At 43.7% G+C, this 19842-nt stretch overlaps 1 protein-coding gene across 1 annotated transcript in view; it reads right to left on the reverse strand.

Moving 5' to 3' along the window:
- Positions 1-288: 288 nt before the first annotated feature.
- The window catches only part of LOC144785168 (cathelicidin antimicrobial peptide-like), a 116196-nt gene continuing 96642 nt past the window's right edge, over positions 289-19842 (reverse strand). Inside the window, exon 4 of the mRNA XM_078664231.1 lies at positions 289-2391. Within this exon, the coding sequence (XP_078520357.1) occupies positions 2197-2391 (195 nt within the window). The 3' untranslated portion in view covers positions 289-2196. The remainder of the gene's footprint in view (positions 2392-19842) is intronic.

Raw genomic sequence — 19842 nt, forward strand, 5'->3', positions numbered from 1 at the left:
ACAACGAACGTGAGATCCAAATTATGGACGGTCCGTGAAATTTACAGATGGTTGGTCACCCTAGCTGGGATGACCAACCGAGGCACGGGCGAGGTCCAAACCAGCGAACTTTGGTTTACAAGACTGATTCAATGAGAAAAGAAAGGACCCCCTGAAAATCCCAGAAGTTCCTAGTACAGGGAAATAATTCTAACTGGAGTAACATTCCTAAGCAACTAGGGACCATGCGGAAATCAATTCCTATACATTACAAGCTGGTGTCTACATAAGCTCAGTGTACTACAAAAATCAGTTAAAAATATATCATTTTATTAATATAAAATGTAAAATTCTGACATAAACAGCAATGATGAGACATACATAGCATGACAGACAATGCAACAATAGACACATTGAAATAATCAATTTGAGCACAACCATAAAACAGATAACTAACAATATCAGGGACAAAATGATTATTCAAGTGGTGTAAACCACGTGTGGCTGGACTTTGTAGATGTTTGTAATTTTCTCTATGCGCGTTTCGGCGTACAGGACGCCTTGTTCAGGAAGAGCCACATAGATATCAATTCAAAGGAAGACCAGAAGCTAAACGATGGATATGGATTGTCAAAAACAGACGATTCTGCAGGCAGCACTAAGTCCAAGTGATATGTAGACAGCTTGTAGATAATGAACAGAAAACAGAACTGATGAAAGGATCTGAAAATATTGCACAGAGTCTCATGGAAATGGAGCACGGTACTGTGGTGATACTTGAGCCCAATTCGCCTGACCGACAGAGTTTCAGGAAGAAACTTCATATTACGAGTGTCTTTGGAAGTTAGGTATATATCTCATTCCATAGGTAAAGTATAATTATCAAGGGAGTCGAATGACGATGTAGTCAAAACAGAAAACCGTTTGCGCTTCGCGTCTTTAGGCAGTGTCCAGGATAGCGTCTGCATGGAGTCCTTCCGATGTGAGACATTTACAAGACTGATGCCTTACGACTGCCCCCGTCTGCTGCTAGTCACAAAGCCAGCTGAGGTCAGTGGGGAAGCGGGTGGGGGAGAGAAGGTTTTCATGAAAATGTAATTGTGCATGAAAGCACCTGGTTAGCCCAGTCTCCCCACCCTGACCGCCCATGTACCCCTGATGTCACCTACAATACAGGACAGGAGACGGCACGGTTTACCCCCTAAGAGCCCGACTCACCTTGTAAACCGACGACCACCGTAATGCACCACAACCGGACAGGTGTACAGAGGGAGACCAAAGAGATCGGCACCTGGGTTGGGCAGGTATAAGTACCTGTACCCCCCCCCCCCCCATGTGTTGTAAATTAAGTTGAAGAGCGCTGGAAGGGAGGGACTCCCTGGTGGGGGTGCTCCAAATGACATTCATCCACATAAACGGTCTTTCTATTTGTGAGGAGAGCTAGAATTACAGAAGAAAATTAATATTTTTTTTAACAGGGAATATGTGGGTAAGGAAAATATAAAATAGCAGTATGATGATACCTGTTTCCAAACTCGCTCTGAAGCCCTTCTTCCCTTCCTCATATGATGAGACTCCGATATTTGGGTTTTATCACCCTGTTCTCTGAAACAAACTTAGGCTAAACTTCATTCACCAGTCAAGGTAACAAAATACTTTCATAAAGAGCTGACAATAGAGCACAAGTCAACTAGTTATACATTGTAGAGGCTGCAACCTGCACCTGCACCTGCCTCAAAAGGCAGCCTGAGCTTTGAGGAACTGGCTTAAATTTAACTAATGACCTCACTTGTCTCAGATGGCTGCCCTGCAGCAAGTAATAGTTCTCTTATTTTTTTTGGTTTTTTTTCGCTCAGTTTAGCCCCACCTCACTGCACCTGTCACAGTTCATCTGCCAAATCACCTTGTTGCATTTTCTTGCCTAATCGTTGCAGTTTTACCACTAAACACATTGACTGTTCAATACTCAGGGCCCATTTCACAAAGGTAAACTAAACCTGAAGTCTAAGTTTAAACCTGAGATCTAAGGACCCGATTCAGAAAGATAAACTTAGCCTTCAGGTTTAAGCTTACATTTGTGATTTGGGACCTTGGTGCTTCTGCTTTATTTCTACGCTATCTTTGACCTAATAAATTAGAAAGCCAAATATTAACACAGAAATGCCACAATTTACACATAGATGTTTATGGCGTAGTTGTTGTCAAGTAAGTTGCTTGTTACTCTGAATTGTTGCATGTTTCGGTAACGTTGCAAATAAGCCAAGCAATGGCCATTTTGGCTGGCATGAGGGCCGTAGATGTTGTGTTAAATGAGGTTTCTATCAGTTTATTCAACTCTGCAATAAAATCTTCTCCTTTGCCATCTTTGTATCCATTGACACTGATCTGTATGCTTGTCTTTAGAGGCAGTGACTGTGGAAAAAAAACAGTCATTGCTCAAATCAATGTGACAGTATGCATTGCACCAACAAATACTGATGTTGCAGGTCTCCTATGTGCTGGCAGTTGGATGATTAACAGAAGTTCAAGTCACAAGTCTTACTTTATTCGATTGGAAACATTAACAATAAATTTACAGGTCAAAACAATACAAATTAATTCATTTACACAATCCTAAAATACATGTATACAACTAAGTAATCATAAAAACATGAGAATCAGTTCAACAGTTTCTGCAATTTGATGACACACAGTAGATATTTCACCACAGCCCAACAGATGTGCAACAAGGGTAGCGACTGAATATAAAACATGGCTTCTTTACAATGCTTAAGATTCGAATCTTCAGATAGGCAGCAAGAAGTGATGTCTAAGAAAGGCATAGTAAGTAAAAAAAAAAAAATTGCAATGTGCATTGTGTAAAATGATCATCACTGGGGCATAATGGTAAAATCACATAACATGAAGTCGGCGACAGAAAGGCCACAATAACGTGCAGAGTGGCATATTCTATTGTGCAGAGAGTTGAATCTCAGACACGTCAACAAGTGCCATGGAAACTATTTGGAAACCCAAACCAAATATGAGTCAACCAAGGGGCTGGTAACGTGCTGAGATTAGTTACTCATGGAGACCTTCCTAAATTCCTTGTGCATTCCTGGTGAATGGCATAAATCAAATAATCTCTCTTTTAGGAAATGCCCCAAAGAGAAAGGCAAACCACTGGGATGATCAAAAGGGTCATGGTATGGTGCAACTTAATTCCTTGATATACACCTGCCAGGGAATTTTATTTGCCAAGTCCGAGTGTAGACAATCTTCTACTACTTGATGAATAAAGTTGTATGAGGGGTTGGAATAACAAAAGTTACCACTTACCAACCTCACCAGGAAAAACGAATTGAAAGACTTGGGGGTTTACCAAAGCAATAACCAGTGCCATGTCTTCCCTGGACCAGAAACAAGCATCCTGGCACTGGTTTTGGCATAACACTCTTCATCTGCCAGGAATGGTTGCATTATTCAGCATTCAGACCATCATTTATTCCTTTTGCATTTGTTGCCCTAAGTGGGAAAAGGTATTCCCAGACATAGGTCCAATGCTCACTACGCCACTGGATACTAGCTAGCCTGGCTGATGAGCGGTGTTACCCGAAACCGATCCCATGATGCTTGTTTCTGGACCAGGGAAGATCTTGTCTGGCAGTTCGGGCTGGATTGTTCCCATAGGGAACAGGGTCAAGACTGATTTGCATATGGCTAGGTCTAATCTGGAAAGGTGTGGCATACACAAAATGATTGATTTAACCGGGATCTGTGACTGGGGTGAATGTTTGAATAATTCAGCCCTCCGTCCGTCATCTGTTCTTTTTGGACTTTGCAACACGGCAGATTGGGAAAGAGAATTGAGAGCTGGGGGCTTCCAATTCCACACCGAGTGATAGAGTGGGCCATTCAAGAGCATGTATCTGACCACCTGGAGCCCTGACTGAGCTTGAAGCTTCAAATGAGCCCACTTTGGGACTTTCAGTGCAGCTTGGAATTCTCAACACTGAGTCAAGGAAGATACATGTTTTGTTTATTTTAAGTATAAAACATCACCAGTGACATTGGCATGGCAAATTTTGCACCACTCATGTACACGTAGTAAATGTCTCACAGGCATAATTTCACACACCCGATTAGTTTTGCACAGCCCCAGTTCTATTCCAGATGCCATGACTACTCAGGCAGTTAGGTGTGCTGATTCGCCCTTGGTGTGGGATATTTGCCTTTTTAGGCAAAGTAGAAATGTTGTTGCACGTGGCCTCTGCAGTGACATGGGTCATACGAGCGAGGCTGTTCATATTTTGTAGACTATTGCAAGGCTGTTAGGACCGCTGTATGTTGACAGATCAGAGTCTTTCAGTTAATAAACAGGGATGGAGAGGAATGGCAGGCTGGCAACCACATGAGAGTCAAGGAAGTGCTACAGGAAGGATCAGATGAGAATTCATGGGGTTAAAAGAACTGGAGCACCATATTTTGAAAGTAAGCAAAACTCTAAATAAAACTCTGGGGAAATGAAGGACGTCAGCATTTTCTGGGATTGCAGGAGGCCTTTAAGAGGGAAATTACTTTTTGCTTGGGGATGAGGTTAGTGAGGGGTTCTATCTCAGCCCCTCCTTGGTGAACAGCAAAAAAGAGGAGAGCTGTTTACAGTCTGCAACAATCTGCACCGGATGCAGGCTGGTTCTTAGGGCAGCATGCATAGCAGTGCATGTTGATTGGGAAGACAGGTAGACAGGTAGGCTCCTGGGTCACCCTCTGAAGAAAGAGAAATGGCAGCTTCCACACCACCATTACAGGAATGTGCAGCTGTTCCCATATAGCCTTCAGGCATCTTAACAAGCAGTATGATACAGACTCCTATAGATGCCTACAAGGAAGCAGCTCAGAAACATAATCCTCCCCTCTTCTGGGGTGTTTCCACAATTCTGTGAATTATTCTTTACCGAGGGGTGAAAGACATCCCCGGCGCATCCCCTTTGCAACACCCGTAGGTGACTATAAAATTGTGGGCTGTAGGCCCACATACTTGAGTAATGACTCACGCAGACACAGCAGTGATGCTTGCTTAACTGGCCACGAGTACGTGCACTTGGGCCCTTTTATTAACAGGCCCAAGTCACTTGTGACACCTGTGGGGGATGGGTGTGGGGTGTGTGTGGAGCTAGCCCTCAAATGAGTGGCTGGTAAAACTGATAACTGCTGAGACAATTGTCCAGCAGCACAGAACATTCCTCCCAAACTTTAATAAAAAACAAAGGGCCAGATGTAGGTGGCCGTTTCAGGCCATTTACCGACCGGTAACGGCCGATTTTGGCCGTTACCGATCGGTAAATGGGTGACAGGTATGTAGGGGGCATTTTTTTACCGAATCAGTAAAATTACCGATTCGGTAATTTTACCGATTCGGTAAAATAAAAATTCGGTAAATTTACCGAATCTGAGGCACCCAGATGTAGGTGGGACTCTTCTGAGTCCCAGAGGCCGTACCGAATCGGTATTTTACCATCAAATCCAATTTGATGGTAAAATACCGATTCCGGTGTGCATGCACATGTGTGCATGCACACCTATGCCATGTGACAGGCAGACCTGCCCTTAGGGCATGTATGCCTGCCACATGGCACCCGAGCCTGTTTTGGGGGGGCCAGACGGTGTCAAAGTGACACCCCCTGCACCCTTGTGAAAATCGGTATTTACTGATTCGGTAAATACCGAATCGGTAATGCCCATTCATTCCTATGGGCTTCAAAGCCCATAGGAATGAATGGGCATTACCGAATCGGTATTTACCGAATCGGTAAATACCGATTTTTTTCCGATTAGTTATTCCAGCACATCTGGAATACCTACATATCCACCCCTCAGAATTACCGAATCGGTAAAATTCGGTAATTTTCGGTAATTAAGAATCAGTAAATCTATTCTACCTACATCTGGCCCAAAGTTCTTACCGTGGGAAATGAATGAAAACAACTAAAACAACACACCCTCACAGCCTCAAAAGGCAGTCTGCAAGACAGCGGTGGACAAGTGCATCTGGGAGCACCCTCACATTTTGGGACGCATTCACCGTTTAACCAGAATACCTCTGGACACGAACGCTATGCTGATGAAATCTGGATCCCTCGGCTTCACATTAGTTGGGTGACAGTCCCCCTATGTGATGTTGATCAGTCTGGTGTGCTCTTGCTGTGATGCATTTAGTGCTAAAAGTTTAAATGTGGGTCACCACAAGCGTAATGGTACCTGCTGTGGAGCTTTCTCCTGTGTGTGTCTTGGTGGTTTGCAGGGTTTAGGCTCCACTTAGGTGTTTTTGGTGATGCCCATGGCACTGATGGATATATTTGCCACATGGATGACCTTGACGACAGGTGCTGATGACTCACCTGGAGTAAGGATGGCTGGAAGGACTTCGCAGCCATGGAGCTCGGTGTCTTTGCTGGTGCTGTTCTTCTCCTATGGTACAAAAGGGGGTGGTGATGGATGGAGCATCTGAACCAATCAAACACTCACACCCAGTCAACAGATCTGGGTTTAATCCATCACCGTTCTTTAGCCCACTCTGCCACCCCAGTTCAGACATGGCCATATGCAAATCAGTCTGATCCTGTGCCTCATGGGAACAGTGCAGCCCGAACTGCCAAGCCATGCCTTCCCTGGACTGGAAACAAGCTTCCGAGGACCGGTTTCTGGCATTTCAGCTGTCTTCAGCCCGGCTTGCTTGAATCCAGTGGCAAAGTGAGCAAGGGACTCACGTCTGAGCTTACCCTGCCAACTTATGGCAAACAAAGTGGTACAAAAGGGAGTGGTGATGGACAGAGCATCTGAACCAATCAAACACTCACACCCAGTCAACTGATCTGGGTTTAATCCATCACCGTTCTTTAGCCCACTCTGCCACCCCAGTTCAGACATAGCCATATGCAAATCAGTCTGACCCTGTGCCTCATGGGAACAGTCCAGCCCGAACTGCCAAGGCGAACAAAGTGGTACAAAAGGGGGTGGTGATGGACGCTTCACCGCCCCCTTTTGTACCATGTTCTTCTCCTATGGCATGTGCGGTCACGAGCAGGGATGCCATCTGACTCAAACAGCCGATGCTCTAGAACTGACGGTCACACTGAGAAGTGCAGGGGGAGAGATGAGGTCTGCGCTTGCTGGCGGCTTACATGTGGTTCTCCAATTGAACTGTCTCCAGGGTCGTGCTCCACCTCAGTGGCAGGTTTGTCACTTGGGGATGTGTGGCTCACCTCATGCCTGCCATGGGACCATGTGTAACACAATCTTAAGGCAGTGTGGTGGGGGCACTACCTGCATAGTCTCTTGCCCACTGTGGGGCTGTGTTATTGCAGTTAAGGTGTGTAGATGCTCTCTTTCTGCATTTGGGCCATGCTAGGCATTACCTCTTCTCTTGTCTCTGTGGAGCATGCAGCTGGCTCTCTGTATTCCTGTTTCTTATCTTTCGAAGTGATAGCGTCCTGCCACCAGGGACACACAATGCTCCCCTCCCCCTTCAGGGAAGGAGTCAGTCAGTTTCTTTTCTCTTGCTAACATAGTTGAGTTGGTGGCCGTTCACTACAAGGGGTGCGCAGCGCTGCCTTCTCGAGCCTGGAGGTGGCAGACAGTGGCTAGGAGGCCCGCAATGAAGTTGCCATGCTGGACTCACCTTCTGCCCAGCCGTTGCTCCTCATGTGGCTTGCTCCTCTCTGTTTGTTAGCGAATTAGCACAGCCTTGCAGTGCTCTGTGTCTTTGCACAAGGCTGGAGTGTTTGTTCCTTTCCATTGGCACTCTTCCTCGGTCAGTATTTCTGAGCGGAGGCATGAGCTACAAACTAGCAGGAAATGCTTAACTGCGTTGGCTCCTTGTGTGGGTTAAACCTTCTTTCACCCCTTGCTGTAACATTGGCCAGTCTCTTTATTCACCGCGTGCCAGTGGGGCAGGCCGCCTTGTATTCTCCAATACTGCAGCACCTGCTTGCGATCTTACGTCTTGGCTTTTGTTGATGGCAGCCTGCCACCAGGGGGCGCACAGCATCAGGCAGCCGCTCTGGAAAACGGTGTGTACGGTGGCACACTTGACACTTCTCACCGCGTTGCTACACTCCACAGGCGAAAGTATGTTATGCGTCACTGCAGGCTATTTACACATGCCAAGTAGCAAGTTCATTTGAAAGTCTTAGCTCCGTCAGGGCTGCTTCTTAAACAGTTTCTGTTGCCAGGTGTGTAGCAAATCGGCCGCTATGTGGCATTGCAGCGGCTTCCTGTGGCCGTGGCAGCTTTCCTCAGGCTGCAGGACTTATTGGGACCGTTGAAGTGCGAGTCCTGTTGCCAGGTGCGGTGCTGCAGGCGACCGCTTGGTGGCGTTCCTGCTACACTTCTACTCAGGCCTCACTCTTGGGTGGTGCCTTCCATGCAGGGACTCAGGCACAGCATGTGAAGGAACATCACTCGGCACAACCAAAACTAATCTCTGAGGGAGTCGACCCTCGGGCACTTCAGTGAAAGGTGCAAAGAGCAACCGCACTCGCAGTGGTATGGCAGTGTTCCTCTGACTGTCAGCAGCATTCTCATGCTGGGCCGCAGCATCTCTTCACACCAGCAGTCCTCCCTCCGTAACTAGAAGTGAGTGATAATGGGGGCAGGGGAATGTTCACAGCTGCGCCAGAGCTTCTCGTGTACCTCACCCTCAGGCTCCTCATGCTGGCAGAAATGCTGTGACCCACATTTCTCTTGCTCAGTGGGGCTGCCTTCCAAGATGCTGCGGGTCACGCCCACCCACTCAGGCAATGCAGGGCATTCAGTGGGTAGGTGGCAGTCACTAAGTGAGGGGGTACAGAATGGGCCGTCTGCAATCTCACCTGCTTGTGCAGAAGAGCTTCGCTGACAGGTGGGCAATGCTGCATGGTTAACTTTCATATCCACATGTGAGTGAGTGTATCTGTACACAGAACAATTTCACAAACTCTAGGCAATGAATGCTAAATATTCAGAAATGCCTTCTAGATACAGATATTCTACAATCCAAACACCTCCTTTAGCAGCCCTTCTGTACACTTAAGTAGAAACCCTGAGTGTGCTTAGTTTTTCAATCAGCAACTCTCAAATTTGAGCTTCAAGGATAAACTAAAGACAGCAACCCTTTAAATGTGGCTTCATCAATGACTCAAATCGTTGAAAGATGTTCAGCCCAACACATATGTGTTTTTTACCACTTCATCCATCTTTCTCGTCATTGTTCTTGCTCGACAAAGGTGAGACCTCCACCAAATAATTTGCTACGTTCGAAAGAAAAGCAGTTTACCATAAAACACCGATATCCTTCGCAATTTTTTATTTTTGTTCCTTCCTTCATATCTGAATAAGAAACTTCATAATTAAATCCAACATTCCTATGTGTCTGTTCAGTGGATGTGCACAGTTTTTGCATTTTCCCCTCTCCAGTCCCTCTACATTGTTTATATAATTATATATGCTTCTGCTGTGTGATGTCTCCCTTGCTTTAAGGACCATGATACAGGTTACTTGTAATTACGATGTGGCGCATCATTCTGGTATCCGCTGTGCTGTATTTACCAGATTCTATTACAGGACAGGAGGCTCCGATTATTGCTTCTCTTTCTTTACTGTCAAATTCACAGCAGCCAATGAAAACATTTCAACATGTAAATAAACGACATCTCCCATGATGCTTTACAACCAATCATGTCCCATCAAACCCTTTAAGAGCAACCATCTCCTTCCCACGAACTTCTTTCTTTGCTGCTCACGGCGGAGATAAGTGCGATTTCATTATATTATTACTCAAACTGTACTATTATGATAATTGGTTTTCAGCTGTTTCCCACACTCATTTGCGCCTGAGGGAACGACCTGCTGGGGAGTGCAATAAGTATTAAATTTATTGATGAACATATCCGCATGGTTGTTTTTTGCTACTTGGTCAATTATGGGAGAGCAGCGCAATACTAGCGAGTGACTCGTGAGCCTCCTGTAACTGGAGAGCATCGATATACACCGGGGTAAGTGGTGTCAATCCAGTGTAATTAGTTCACAGACTCCCTGTGACATTATTGGAGCTTCCCCTCATAAGGTCCGATACCAGGGAAAGGAGCCTTTCCGTGGCCAGACATGCGTAGCCAATTGGGCTATATTTGGGCGGATTTGGGTTACGCACGTCTCATGCTTCATCCAACTGCCGCTGGGGCTCAGAAAGCCCGGAGTTTGGTTGGAAAGTGTTTGTTTTATGAACGCCTGACCGGCTGCCATAATAGTCGGCCCCAGGAGTGAGTGCAAGCTCCAGAAATTCAGTTACACAGCTCTTGATGTCTTGTTGATGGGGGCTGCAATTATTAGAGACTACATCACTGCTGAGGAACTAAGTTCTTTCCTGATATTTTGAGTGCACATGGGTTGGCTCCCCCTTGACTCCTCCACTAAATAGTCTTTGTAAATATATTTTTTCATCCTTAATTGAAACATTTAAATACAAAATGGACGATTGGGTCAGATTTGAGGATGAAGGGGATGAACCCTTTTATTAGGAACTGCAAAACTCTGTATTGGAGGATAACATTGTTGATGCTTTGGATGCCTCAGTCCAGCACTCTGTCAACAGGGCCATTGAGAATACTGTACCCAATACTGAACAACAGGGGCAAGAAGCAGCGCTCAATCCTATCACTAAACAGTTGGAGAGCTTCGCAAAACGTCACAGGTTTCAGAACCCTCCTGCACTTGAACCTCAAACCGATGCCTCATGATACATTAAAGACAAGTCTAAAGCAGTAGCGTGGCCTCATGCAGGTGCCCTAGTTAATTTACCCCAAGGTCCCTCAGACAAGCATGGTTACCCTACTCCAGCTTCCACCGGTGGGGGAAAGGCGAAATGTAAACAGAAAGTGTACATTGACACTGACTCTACCAAGTCAGATGATGACGGACCACCTAAAAAGAAGAAAATGGTCATTCTAGTGCCTGATACAGCACCCCACAATCCAATCACTCCATTTACCATTAATCCTGCAGAAATTATACACCCACACCCTTCAGACTGGGCTCCAGTGCCAGAGGCAGGGGATTACCTGCATGAGAACCTCAGGAAAGGATTCAATAAAGAGATCTGTAACCGGCTGTGGTCGTAGTTCCCTAGACCAGACATTCCAGATAAAGTGGTGGAAACGACAGACATTCAAGGGGACGCTCGCTAGGCTGCCCCTATTATCAAGGTCCCCCCAGAGGAGACTATGGACGAGGTAGAGGTAGAGGTGATTGGGACTCTACAAGAGGCAGCACCTTCTACTCCACACGACAAATATTCAACAAACGCCGCTTCAATAAAGGTGGAAATAGAGCGGGATTCCAATCTCAGAATTCCACAGTTAAGACTAATCGATATCTCACAGTTAACTTTGGTTGGTCGTACCCAGTTCATCCTGCACAATTGGGGGTCGCTGTCACAGGATGCATGGATATTGCAGATAATACAAAGTTTTCATCTTGAATTTTATCAGACACCTCAGGATTTTTATCCAAGGCAACTCAGGTTTTCCCAACAAGAATGTGCTTTTATATGTTCAGAAATAGAGGAATTGTTGCAAAAATGTGCGACAACGAGCCTTGCGGATTTTGCAGCAATATCTTCTTGGTTCAGAAGAAGGATGGTGGAAACAGATTGGCGTTAATTCTAAGAGACTTCAATCACTTCATGGTATACAAGCATTTCAAGATGAAGGGTATCCATCTTTTAACAGATCTACTCAAGAACGGAGATTGGATGGTCCGTTTGGACCTAAAGGATGCATATCTGACAATCCCTATCTTTCCTCCTCATCGGCGTTTCCTGCAGTTCCATTGGAGGAACCAGTGGTTGGAATATTTGGCCCCTCCTTTCGGGCTTTCATTGGCTCAATGGTGTTTCTCCAAAGAGATGAAGCAGGTAATAGCCCTTCTGCAGGAACAGGGCATTCACATGATAGTGTACCTAGACGATATACTTAGCATGGCTCAGACACAAGCCTTAGCCAACTTGCACTTACAAATGACAGTGTCACTCTTGCAGAAATTGGGATTTGTCATCAACGAATCCAAGCCTGTCCTCTGCCCATCTCAGATGATAGACTTCCTAGGTTTCGTCATAGACTCCCAGACAGCTCCACGAGTCTTCCCAGATCAAAATTACGAGATCTCAAAAAAGAACTGACATCAGTGTTAGCCAAACAGAGGGTCTCCATCAGGACAATAGCCAGAATAGTGGAGTTACTGGTGTCTTCAAAACAAGCTATCTTTCCGGGCCCACTTCACTATCGGGCTCTTCAGAGATTGAAAATCCAACACCTCCAGAAAGGTTTGTCGTACACAGATCTGGTCCCGTTGACACAGGAAGTGAAGGAGGAGATTCAATGGTGGTTGGGCTACATAGAAGCGTGGACCGGCAGAGCTATCTTCGGCTCCCAACCAGAGGTCATAATAGAGTCAGATGCCAGCCGATGGGGCTGGGGAGCATGTTGAGGTGATATCTCCACTGGAGGAAGGTTGTCACTCCAAGAACTATCTCTACTCATCAACTGTCTGGAGTTGTTGGCAGGGTTGTTTGCAATACGAACACTCTCCCCCAAACAAGTCTCTTGTTGCATCCTACTTAAGATGGACAATATCTCAGCAATGAGATATATCAACAAGTTGGGAAGGATTGAGGTCATCCCTTCTGGTGGAGATAGCCAAGGATTTTTGGCACAAATGCCTGAATCATCAGGTATCGGTTGTAGTGGAATACATCCCGGGTCAATGCAATACACTTGCGGATTGGAATTCTAGATATCTGAAGGATTACAGCGACTGGCAACTCCAACCTCGTTTGTTCCAATGGTTACAGGCAGTGTGGGGCCCTTGCAAAATAGACCTCTTTTTCTCCAGATTGAATCGAGAACTACAAGCGTTCTTCAGTTGGAGGCCGGACCCATTAGCAAGAGCAACAGACACTTTCTCCCAAGATTGGTCAGTGAATCTGAACATGCATTTCCTCCATTCATTCTAATTCCCAGAGTGACAACCCAGATAGCCCGACAACAGGTGGAGGTGATTTTTGGTGACACCTCTGTGGAAGTCGCAACCCTGGTTCCCGATATTGTTGGAAATGAGCTGCGAGTATCCCAGGATGCTCTCTTGGTCTCGGACGATGCTCCATGTCCCTCACGGAGAACTGCATCCAATGATAATATCAGGGCAGCTGTCCCTGATGGCATGGAGGCTTTCCAGCAACAATGGGAAATGCCAGGCATTTTGGACAAAGCTTTCAAATTTATTCAGCAAGCCTGGGCCCCTTCCACGAGAAAGACATATTCATCAGCTTGGAAATGCTGGGTACATTGGTGCCTAGAGAGGCACCTGGATCCTGTGGGGGCGGAGCTATCCCATGTTGTGAATTTTCTATCAGACAATGCTTCTGAGAGTTTGCCTTATCGATCAGTAAATAATTTCTGATCGGTAATGTGAGCAGGCCATAGCCAGGTGGACGGAAAACCGGTAGGTATGCACCCAGTGGTGTGCAAGTTGCTTAAGGGAATCGGAGTGGCTAACCCTCCTCAGCTAAGTGTTCATATTTATTGGACGTCTCTTTGGTCCTATCCCTCTTTGACAGATGGCCGGATAATGCACATTTATCCAGGCAAGAATTGTCTTCCAAGCTAGCCATGTTTTTGTGTTTATCTGCCTGCAGACGTTCTTTGGATGTGAGAGTTCTGGATCTTACAGGTAGAGTGTTCACTCCAGAAGTCGTTTCTTTTACCATTACTGGCAGGACAAAAACTTTTTTACGTAGCATAGAGTATAATGCTTTTCCCAGTAATGTTAAGTTGGGTGTAGTTCAATGTCTAAAAGCCTACGAAGAATGCTCACCGTCCTTGCAACCAGAGGGCTCAACACAACTGTTAATTGCATTGCAAAAAAACGTTTGAACCAGTATCAGCGGGTACAATAGCCAGAATGTTTAAATCAGTAATGAAGGAAGCAGGTATTGATACCCAGCTTTTGGTGCTTATTCTGTACATGGAGCCATGGCATCCAGCACTTTTATGCTGGGTTCATCCATTCAGGACATTATGAAATCTGCTGATTGATCATCAGAATCTATATTTAAGCAATTTTATTATAAAGCAGTGGGTGATATAACTACTGTGGTATTTGATAAGCATCAAACAAGCAATAATCGGAGCCTCCGGTCCTGTACTAGAATACAAATTTTGCTAGCATTCGCGCCAAGAATTTTCAATTCTATTAAGGACACGGAGGCAAGGATTATCCCACCCGATTGTATTTCAATTTGAAATTGTACTTGTAATAAAAAATGACTCACCCGCATGTAGTATGCATTTGTCCACAGGTATTACGGGTTTCTTCTTTTTGATCTTTTGCAGGTTCAAAAAAGAAAGGAGAGTGATTTTTTCCTCTGGTCGACAATGTTGTACGTCGTTCCAATTCTACGTTAAGAAGTTCTTTTCATGTTGAAGGATCAACGACATTGGTTTTATTTGATGACTAGTTAGGCACTTGGACTAAAAGACTATCGAGCAAAGAAAGAGGCTCTTGGGAAGGAGATGGTGGCTCTTATAGGTTGTGAAGCATCACAGAAAATGCAGCTTATTTACCTGTTGAAACGTTTTCATTGGCTGCTGTGAATTTGACAGTAAAGAAAGAGAAGTAATAATCTGTGCCTCCGTGTCCTTAATTGAATGGAAAATTGTTGGTGCGAATGCTAGCAAATCTTTTATTCTGATTTCTATACTTTTGTGTGGCAGGTATTGAATGCTCAGTATATTACATCAGCGGGAAGTGTAGGGTCGCTGTTTGGCTGGATGAGGTTTATTTGATTACTAGTGGTTCCCAGAAGCTGGTGCTCTCCAGACTCTGCGGATTATCGGCGACCGGGTTTACTAGTGGCATAAGCCAATCAGGAAATGTATTCCTGCCAAGATGCAATGGGCCGTGCTATTGAGATTTTTGGAGCACTGTTGGTACTACAATAACCATGATAATATCCATCTCTTTTAAGAGTATTTATTCTCAACAAGGGATCAATAAATAATTGATAACTATATGATTTGGTCCTGATCGTCTCTGCCATATTATTACTATTACCAAAAATATTATTTTCTGCTTACTAAATGACCCTGTCTGGACGTATGTGCAATTTTCTAAGATGAAAAATTATCACGTCAATTTATTATCCTATAAATCCTAAAATCTTAAACAGCACGGCCTACAGGTTATTATATTATTTGCTGGCCGATATACGCCTTAGCAGTATACAAAATGTTAAGCTATCTAAAAGGTATGGCTACAGTAGCATTAGCAGCAATCTAATTTCATCATGATAAAAACCTGTTGAAATCAAAGTTACCTACACAGGTGTCCCTGAACTATAAAATAACTATGACTAAATTAGCGAGACAGTGGCAGTCCATCTGGATTTTAAAGCAGCATTTAGAAAAGACGCTATCACAAAACATATAAACTGTGATTCCAATTGTTGTAGTACTGCAAGAGCTAATCTATGAGAGCGTAAGGTCAGTTTTTGCAGTATTGGAACAATGAACCTTTTCCTCTCTGTTGTATAGAGAGAACAAACAAGGAAAACGTGAAAAATAGATTAATTTGAATTATCGTCACAAGGACAACAGGAAAGCTGATTTAATGAATATATGTTAAATGGATATCTCAGCATCAAGGGGATATAATTTCGGTGGAATCTTATTAATAGAAAGCGGTAGTGAGTGTTATCTACAAAGGAAAGATAAGAAGAGTGCCCGGACTGGGAGGGGGGCATCGCCTGATACATTATTACTGAACCTTTTCTTTCGTTTTTATTCCATATGTCTAGGTTGGCTTTAGTTATAAAAAGGTCTTTTACTTTAGATTTGGAAACAGTTGCACACTGTGTGGGCGTTTCATAACGGTCCGCCAAACCCAAGGCACAAAAAGACTGTCTTACATAAGTTAGCCAGGGAATGGATGTGGCATGCTCAAGGAACATAATATATTTTATAATAATCTGATTTAGTGGGACCGAAATCCTTTACCTCATAGTTATCCATGAAAATAAAGGGGCCATTTTGATGGTATCCGTGGTATAGGGCAAAGCCAGTTCTTTATGAAAGATAAAATTAGAGCATGACCCAGGCATAGGTAGTAATCTTTTTGTAAATGTATCTTCTATGATTTGCAGTAACTCAACTTGTTCTATGCCTCAAATTGCTGCCCCTTACGTAGCCACAGAGATCGTTTTTGCTAGATAGATCTTTATCATTTCTTAGATTGGTATATTTCCCAGGTTTTTGGCAAACTTAAAAATAGCAGCTATGCTTTTAGACATAAGATTTGCTCTGTTTCTTACCACCTCATTCCAATTTAACTTAGTGTCAAAAAGTATGCCTCAGTACATAAAGCTATCTACTCTTTCCAGCTTTCTTCCATCCAATTGGAATCTCAGTGATTTATACTCCTCACTACCCGCAGCAATAACAAAGGACTTTGAATTATTGACACAAAGACCTAAGTCCGCCATATAGGCCAAGTAAGTCCCTATAGAAGGTTGAAGAGCCATAGGGGTTCTAGCCAATAAGACTGCGTCATCTGCATGAAGCATAATAGGCAAAGGTAACGAATCAGCAGATTTACATTTCCCAGTTAAAACCTCATTGAGCTTCAGCGATTATAAGAAAGGGGCAAGGACACAGCCCTGTCTTATGCTTTTTTCAATTTTGAATGGTTTGGAGTATTCTCCTAGTTTACCATAATGAATCACTGCCCCTGCCTCCGAGTAAAGCTGTTTTAGGAATATAATTATAGCAGGTTCCACACCCATTGTCTCCATGCTCGATCACAGTTTACTGTGGGAGACACAATTGAAGTCTGCTGAAAGATCCATAAAGACCATGTGAAATTGGCCTTTCTGGGCGATGGCATTTTAAGATGTTATTAGGGCTTTCTTGAGTCATTGATCCAGTGTTCCCCTTCCCTTTCTGAAGCCATATTGTGCACAAGCAAGAATATTATTTTCTATCGCCCTTTCCTCCATCCTATTAAGTAAAAGTATGCCTATTAGTTTGGCTGTGCTGTTTATTAGGGCAATTGGACTGTAGTTTGCAGGGTTTGATCCGTCGCCCTTTTTATCAATAGGGAATATTAGAGAATTCTTCCAAGATGACAGAAGGCCTACATTAACTATTGCATTAAAGACTATAGTCAGAAGGGGAACCCACAATGGCTTGTTAGATAGGAAAATGTCCAGTGGGTCACCATCTAGGCCTGCAGCTTTAAGAATAGAAAATTGTGATGGGGAACCCTCAATTTCATCCATATTAAACACCAATGCAAGGATGTTGTTAGTTGTCGCTTCCAAAGCCACCCAAAACGTTTTTCCCTGGGTTTCAAATATGTTCTGAAAATGTGTTAGGCATGTATCTTCATCTATATGAAGGTCCATAGATGGGCCTTCCCCTCCTGCAGGAAAGGAGAGTATACCACTTTCCAGAAGGCTTTACTATTATTACAATTTGAGGCTTGCCTCAGATTCTCCTAGGCCTCTGCTCCAAGCTGCCTTTTCCTAAGTTCTCTTGTTGATTTGTATACGGCCCTAAGGTTTCTAATAAGGTCTGTGTCTCTAGGTTGCATTTTTAATGCTTTTCGGAGGTTCGCTGAGGCTTGCGTACAATTCTTCCCAAACCAACGAGGTGGATGGAGATTGAGTTTTGTCAATGGGCGGATTAGTTGGGATCGTGAATTAGATAGGATTTTACTAAAATCCTCGCTTACCTTATTATCATCAGTTTGCAGGTCTAAGCATAGGCAAAACTCTAAATAATTGGAAGACACAATCTTTGTAAGTAGTGTGTTTGAGTCAACTCTCTCCCATTTTAAAACATAACCATTTTTCCTGGCTAAAATCTGTTTAGGTGCAAACTTATTGCAAACTTTCTTAGGGGCTCGCCATTTAAAAGTATATATGATTATACTATGATCGCTGAACTCCGTTAACTTAACCTTAAACGTCTTATGGCTGCGAGTAGTGTTGAGAAATGTACTGTATTAATAAGTTCTAAACCAAAGGTCTTCAATAAGGTGTTTAGAGTGTTACCATAAGATAAATGGTTAAATTGAATGATTTGTTCACCACTGCAATTTGTTACTCCACATACACGTATGTCAGTTCTTGCACATCTAAGTGTATTAAAATCACCTACCCAAACAATATATAAGGGTTTGGGGTGGTGATGTATCAAGTCTTCCTTGGTTTTGCCTAGGTCTTCTACCACCAGGGCTGGATTATTAAAACTATTATTGTAATAATTTATTATCATTAGATCTTCCCTGTTAAGTCCCTTTACCACTAAAATATGGAAATAGGGTGAATTATTTAAAAAAGATACCTTCTCAAATACAATAGTATTAGCTAACAATGTTAAAATCACTCCTCATGCTTTGCCAATTCTGGAATGAAGTGACAAGGTTAAAAAGGAACAATATTGCCATTTCAGTGAATGCGGCCCACCTCCCTGGTTTCTTGTACGCATATAATTTCATAATTTGACGACTCCCTATGCCAGACAGAACTATTCTTTTTATTCTTATAGCCTGCTATATTCCATGAAATTAGTATATGCTCATCATCGCCAATCATCGGTAAGCTTTCCCTTGATTGAATAACCACCAATTCATCCCGCAAATTGTCAGCACTGCAAGTTATGTGGTCTATTTCATTTGTACCTGCTATGTTATTACCCGAATTATAACAGCGACCATCCGTGTTATTTAAAGAGTTCAATGACTTGCTAGGGGAAGAGAGTCAGTCACAGCTTTCCATGTTCTCCAATAGAGAGAACCTATTCGAGGTGAGTATGACTACATTTTCCCTCCAGATACACAATTAATGTTTCTATTTTCCCTGTGTGAAGTCCCTTGCTTATTAATTATACACGGGAAGGAAGGATTGTAGAAAAAACCCAATGGGACGGCATGTATTTGGGAAGTTGGCAAAGATGATGATGGTAATTGGGATAGGCAATCCCCAACTAATCTTGAATTATAAAAATTCAATAGAATACAGTCCTTATCAGTCATCTTAGGAGCTGGTCTGACACAGGGAAGTTTTCTAGCCATGATCAAATAGTTTTGAATAAAGCCACCTGCTCTAGCTTGTGTCGGTAACCAGTGCCAGGCTTTATCCATCAATTGGCACCTAGATTCTTGTTGGTCTGTTCTTAACACTGGAACATTTACCAGTGTTAGAACAAACGGGCATGCTGCTGGTGGTGGATTCAGATAACATGGCTTTTTTTCCGTCTCAGGAATAGATGTTTGTTGCTGTATATACGGAGCTTAGTTGAATCACTCACAGGGGGATTATTTTTTGAAGACCCCTCCGCTACATTCTAAGATTTGCGCTGCTGTCTGGGGGCAATGAGACCAAAGCGCTTGACAGATACCCATTTTGTAACCATTGTATAGAAGAGAGAAGATTAAAACTACTTTGGGATCTGTTATTTTGTACACCAACATTATCACTGTGAGTTACAATAATTGTGGGTTGTGAGATGGTGTCATTGTCAGGTCCTCTTGCTCCTTCTGGCAGTGAGTTATTAGCTATCAGTCCTTGTTAGAAATGGGATCTCTGATTGGCTAAGGCTTGTGCCAAAGCCAGGCAGAAACCACCACTTTAGTTAGGGCAAGGGGGTTACACTCTGCTCACCCCCTTGGTAGCTTGGCACAAGCAGTCAGGCTTATCCCAGAGGCCATGTGTAAAGCATTTGCGCACGCACACAACAGCAACAACATCCCAGGAACACTAAAAAAGGAACTCCACACAAGGTTATATCAAAA

This window comes from Lissotriton helveticus, chromosome 10 (assembly GCF_964261635.1).
Source record: "Lissotriton helveticus chromosome 10, aLisHel1.1, whole genome shotgun sequence".
In the NCBI taxonomy this organism is placed as follows: domain Eukaryota; kingdom Metazoa; phylum Chordata; class Amphibia; order Caudata; family Salamandridae; genus Lissotriton; species Lissotriton helveticus.